Raw genomic sequence first — 6,000 nt, 5'->3', positions numbered from 1 at the left:
CAAGGAGTCATGCTGCTGACTAGCAAAGCTTCTGCTCCTGGCCCAGCCATTTGTACGGACTCATCTGGGCCCTGCTATTCTCATAACCCTTCTCTCCACGTAGTTGAGTATTCTTGTGGGAAAAATCATCTGGTGGAGCTGGTAATGCTTCCAGCTCTCTGAAAGGTAAGATCCAGCCAGGCTACCTACAAATGCCTGGGTAAAAAGTGGGCAATAATTCCAAGACCAGGCACTGAAGTCACTCACTGTCATATACAAATTATAACATTGTTTTTGCTCAGACAAGCACTCCTAGACAGAGCAGCTCTGTTCTAAGCCTTGCTAGGCACAGCCCAAACAGACCGTGTGATTTTACACAGGAGAAATCATTTCATGCAGTTGGTTCATGGATCAAACTCCCAAATGCCAGCCTTGATGACCTAGGCAAGGGAAGCAGCACCCTCTGACATGCATTGAGAGAACTGTTGTAATGATAACAGATGGAATTAAAAATACATCATCAAGCCTCTCACTTCACCAAGCTCTCCTAATTATAAATATGAAAATTCTGATTTAAATTTGAGAAGATGCTTAAGCCAAACTGACTCACAGCTACACTTGTAGCAATACAAGAGGAACACCCAAGCCTGATTAAAGAAAGAACACACCCACCAGGGCCTGTCTGTATATTCTCATCCTTGTCATCAAACACTGGTTCTCATTTTGAGTGACATGATTGAGGTATTAGCCATCACAGCAGGAAAGGGCCTCACCAGGCTGGTGAGCAGCATACAGAATAGTGCAAGAAAGATTCCAGACTTGAGATGTGGGATTTGGAATACCCACTTCATATCTTTTATTGAAATTGCTGAATACTTTATATTACACTATTTTGATTCAAAATGGAGTTTTTATAAAAAGAAACCATTGTTGAAACTGAATAAGCCAGCCAAAAGGAACAACAAAAAGTTTCAAAAAATTCTGACCAAGGCATGTTCTTGTACAATGCTTTGAAACCCTAACATTGTCCATAATTTCATTTAGGAAACACCTGGAGAGGAGCAAGACTGCTAGAGAAAAACTGACTTGCATTTATTACCAGCAACATTTAAAATTAATGACCATGGCCAGGATCATAGCATACAGACTACAAATTAGGTTATCAGAAAATATTGGCCCAGATTTATTTTCTTGAAATTAATACCAGAGAGAGGCATTATGCAGACTAGGGCTCCTCTAGTCCTTGGGTTTTTCTTTATGATGACAAACTGGGTAGTGCAGACTGTATTATAGGAACTCTGCCTCTATGTTCTTGAAGAGTCTGGCTCTCTGTGCAGTTGGCCTAGTCCAGCCATAATCAAGGAAAAAAAAAAACTCTTTGGGTGCTTGTCAGCTGCTTAGGCAAATACTGATGAAGTCAGTCATATAACCAGTACCAAAAAAAATAAAATACCATGCGAAGAACAGCAACCATTTCAGGCTAAAGCTATACAGAATTGTACCTTTTAGTTCACACCTCTGAACCAATGATCTGTTTAAATTAGAATGGATATTCAAATTTACAGGATAAATTAGACCGTTCCAAAATTTACATCAAATCATCCCAACACACAAAAGTTATACTTTTCCTTGTCTCACAATGGGTGAGCCCATAGAAGAATACCCTGCCGGCAGGAAGAACAAGTTACTATTAAGCAAACCTGAGTAGTGAGGATCAATAAATACAAGGAGTTAAAACTATAGTAGTCGGATAACTTGAGTCTCAGAAGCCAGGGGCTTCATTAAGCCTTAATCTTTTCCTTTCAAAGGTTTCTCTTTTTTGAGCAAGCATTTAACATCTATGCTGAGACTTAAAAAAAAAAAGTGTCCTGGCTAGAGAGAGTCAACTAACTCAGCCAACTGGATGTCAGAAATCCAGTCATTACTGAACAGATCATTGTAAACAATCAAGAAATCTTTCTCTTCTTCCCTTTTCAATGGTTTCTTGTTAAAGGCAAAATTCAGAAAAATCTTTCAGGCTGAAGTCCTCGTATTTGGTTGGAAATGTTGTCCTGTTATATATAATCTCTCTATATATATTTGATTAGGCACAAGAAGGGTTATTAAATATTCAACAAGTCCTCATCACTATCATCATGAAACGATGCTGTATTTGTAGAGTTCTGTGCCTGATGCTGGCCTGGCTTTGCTATTGCTTTTGTTTCCTTTCCGCCGTTCAGTAAATAAGATTTGTTATCACTGCCAAAATTGTGTGGCTTCTTTTGTGGGTGCTTGCTCTTGTCTAGTCCTCTTCCTATTTGAATCTTTACATCTGGAATGGTTAACACTTCATCCTCACTGTCCAGGTCATCCACATGGAGAGAGGTAAGGGCTTCGGATGTAACAGACTTGGTAGCAATGTGACCATTCTCCTGTCCTCCTTTGGCTGTTCTTGGATTTGGTGCTGCAACTTCCTCCATAAGCCACTCTGTCTCATTCTCATTAGCTTCTTCTTCACTGCTTATCTGCAAGAAAAGAAAAGAGGAGAATGCATCTGCCACTCCAGATTGACACACACACTGATCTCCCCAGACATCAAACCCCGCAACATGCACGGCCTTGGTTTAAGGCAGCTGTGAGGGTAAACACTGCAAGAGCATCACTTTCCACCATGCTGAAACAGACTTGGCTCTCTTCTTGTACATTGACATGTTATTTGGTGATTTATGGACTGCTCTTCATTTCCTCAACTCCAGCTTCCTTTCCCATTTCACAATATAAATATATATATACACATCAGCTATGTGGCTTTCCTGATGCCACACCATATGGTTTCCATGCACTAAAGGAGTTAGGAATTGAGGGGATTATTTATTTATTAACAAAAGCTTCTTATTATGAAAACTTGACAAGAAACAAATTTGATTTTGTCACTGTATTACCTTTGTGTATTTGTAAGAAACACCAGATGATCTTCTGCAGCAGTTTGTTATCTTGTTTATTACCATTTCCCTAAACAAAGGAAAGAATACTACATTAGGAACACTATATCCACTTATTAGCCCTCACTTTTCTTCTGGAATTTTACCATCAATATAAAGCATGTCAGCAAATGAGCTACAAACTATCACACTGACCCTGAACCACTATATCAAAATCCAGTCTGGGATAATGTACATCTTCCCCCTTGCTACAGCTTCAGGCTGACTGTACTGAAACCCCTCTGGCCTTCACATTTAAGGGAAAAACCCCAAAAGTCAGCTGGAAAGCAGAGAAACAGCAGGACTTGCACTTTTTCCCTGACACTGTTGTATGGATCTAGTCTGACTCCATGAAAGTGGAGGGATACCAAATACTAACAATATTGTCATTGTGTTTTATGCTCCTTAATTAGCAGCTGCCCACAAGAGCCCAACTCAGTTTTACACCCCAGCCCTCTTTACATGGGCCTTCAGACAGTAATGGAGAATTTGAAGGAACTAGCAGTTTGACAGCTGATCCTGCCAACTGAAAAACAGAATTCAAATCTCTGAAGTTTACCATTTTCCTTTCATTTCTGGCAGAAAACAGAGTCCTGACAAAGAAAATTCTAAAGCCTCTTAATAATTTCTTACCTCCTCTCTTTTTTGTAGAACAGCAAGATTATGAGACACGCAGTGAGAACAACCAGGAGGACACTAAGCACAGCACCAACAGCCTGGCTTCTCCTTGAAAGACCTTTATGTATTTGGGTCTCCTCATCTGCCTGCTGGTGATGGTTTCCTGGATCATTGGTTGATCTAGCAATGGAAATTGAAAAGATAAGGTCTATTGATAAATTTTTTAAACTGGATTAGAAACATCAGATTAAAAGAAGACATGCCATGCCATCCTGTCATTCCCATCTAACAACTGCACAAACTGAATTTAGGGGAGCTTGCCTGTGCTTTCAAGCTAGCAGCCAGAAAGGAAACACTTCCAGAAGTAGTCACTCCATTTTTCACAGTGAGGCTACCTACCTGTCAAGAACATTGCAAGCACCTAGATACAGACACACTCCCCTTTTAACACTGTCCCCTCACTAATCAGTAGATTAGCTGATCATATTTAATTGTAGAAATGCTTCATTGCTCCTGAAAAACCTGTAATGATTTTCCATTCCAGGTTAAAGAAGTGGGCAGATAGAGGGGAAGGCCAGTCTTTGTCACAGCTTTAAAGTTTTCCAGACAGTAAGGCAAGGGGGACCAAACATCTCACCCACAAACTGTTTGCTCCTCTCAGTAACATGCAATAGCATGTTCTGTCAGCTATGGTAGCTTTTACTTAGGGAAAACAATTACATTAATTCCATTGTGCCTCTCCAGCTGTAAGTCCAGATCAGTTTGGCAAGCTTTAATTCAGTAGTCATGTGCCCAAATGCTGCATACATGATCATCAATTTATCTATAAGCCTACTCCTTTTTTAGCTTTTCCCCTTTTCCCAATCACTGTGACAAATACATACAAAAGAGCCTTTCACTGAGAAGTGCTGACAGAAGCTGCTTTCAGGAAACAGTTATCTACTCACATTAATGGACACACAGCAGATGTGTACCAGGTAAATAAATACTGGCAATCTGCTGTCTCATGAAGGAATTCAGGGATGCCTTCCTTCGCTTCTGGATTGCAGTGGAAGAAAATGGTTGAAGACACAAACTTTGTTTTATCTTTACCACATCTGGAGTCAGATGAAAATATGACATCCAAATCATCATCTACAATGAGAAGAAAAAATAGTTTACATCCTTGAGAACAGTCTGTAAACACTAGACCCTGGAAAAAAAAGTAGCTAGCTAAAGGAAATCATTGCAGTATGAGCACAGATGAAAACAGGAGATCAAAGTCTTCTAACTTCAATTCTTTCTGCCTTCAAATGTCAAGCCCTAACCCCTATTAAAGCCATATTTGCAACTGAGCTTACATAGCAAAAAAAAAAAAAGAAAAAAAAAGAAGAAATCTAAATTATGCTAGATAGACTTTGAATAGCTTTACAGAAATGGATTAGCATAGATGTTGTCAACCAAGAACCATTTTCTGCTGAAGCAATTCACAGAGTATCAAGCAATTGTGTCTGGTGAACACATACTTACCATCAACGTAGTACTTGGCATTTCTGGCAGAACCAACTCTCCGAATGCGCCGCTCATTGGTTTTCACCTGGCAGATGTTGGCTCCAAAGCATTCTGGGGAACTTGAGTTTGTTATACCAGAAAGTTGAATTTGATACACATATTTATCACCATTTGTCCGTACATCACCAGAAGCTGTGTACAACCTGAGGAAACACAGGAAAAATCCATTCTTAAGTCTAAATTCACAGGTTGGGGTTATTCCCAAGACTGGCAGCAGTGGTAGATGCTATCACTGGTTGATTCAGAGAATGCTGAATGTGATTCAGCAACCAGAAAAGATGCAGGACTGTGGATTCCTCCTTGAAGTAGAAATAAGGATTATATTTAGCATAAAGATAATCCTTTGCAAGCACAGAAAGCAGATTTTTCCAGTTATACTGCCCATCTAAGAGAGTATGAAGACCAAAATGTGATTCAGTGGCTCACACACCCTACTGACTGTGAGAACCACCTGGTGTGCTCTGCAGCTATGATAAATGGCACAGTTTAGTAATCTTCTCCAGAAAGGTAACTAGTTCTACCATTCTGCTGTTTTGGGGTTTGTTTGGGGGTTTTTTACTCACTTGGAATAAATATCTCCTAAAGAAAAGTTTTTCCCAGTTGCAGGATTAATGACTGTTCCATTCACCACCTCTACCTCCTGCTGCTTCACAGCACAAGCTGCACGTGTGTCCCACGTGATGTAGTAAGCACAGTTTTCTTCATCAAACCTACCGAATAAAAGATAAAGCTGATGATTCCGGGAAAGTGTAACAAGTTTTTAGCACCTTGAGAAAAGGAAAAGACAACTGCAAACCCACATGTTGGGGTTATTCCTGTCCTGCCTAAGTATCATACCTAGAGTAAGCTAAAACAGTCAAGCAGCACTCAAAAAAACAAACTACCTGAAGAA

At 39.9% G+C, this 6,000-nt stretch overlaps 1 protein-coding gene across 1 annotated transcript in view; it reads right to left on the bottom strand.

The window, feature by feature from the left end:
* Positions 1–798: 798 nt before the first annotated feature.
* The window catches only part of IGF2R (insulin like growth factor 2 receptor), a 56,273-nt gene continuing 51,071 nt past the window's right edge, over positions 799–6,000 (bottom strand). The window contains exons 43-48 of the mRNA XM_058020001.1: positions 5,672–5,818; positions 5,067–5,251; positions 4,505–4,691; positions 3,573–3,737; positions 2,901–2,970; positions 799–2,483 (exon numbers count right to left, since the gene is read on the bottom strand). Coding sequence (XP_057875984.1) covers positions 2,082–2,483; positions 2,901–2,970; positions 3,573–3,737; positions 4,505–4,691; positions 5,067–5,251; positions 5,672–5,818 — 1,156 coding nt within the window. The 3' untranslated portion in view covers positions 799–2,081. The remainder of the gene's footprint in view (positions 2,484–2,900; positions 2,971–3,572; positions 3,738–4,504; positions 4,692–5,066; positions 5,252–5,671; positions 5,819–6,000) is intronic.

The sequence above is a fragment of the Melospiza georgiana genome, chromosome 3 (genome assembly GCF_028018845.1).
Source record: "Melospiza georgiana isolate bMelGeo1 chromosome 3, bMelGeo1.pri, whole genome shotgun sequence".
Lineage (NCBI taxonomy): Eukaryota > Metazoa > Chordata > Aves > Passeriformes > Passerellidae > Melospiza > Melospiza georgiana.
The sequence above is the reverse complement of the archived record's forward strand: the minus strand, read 5'-3'. Positions and strand labels throughout refer to the sequence as shown.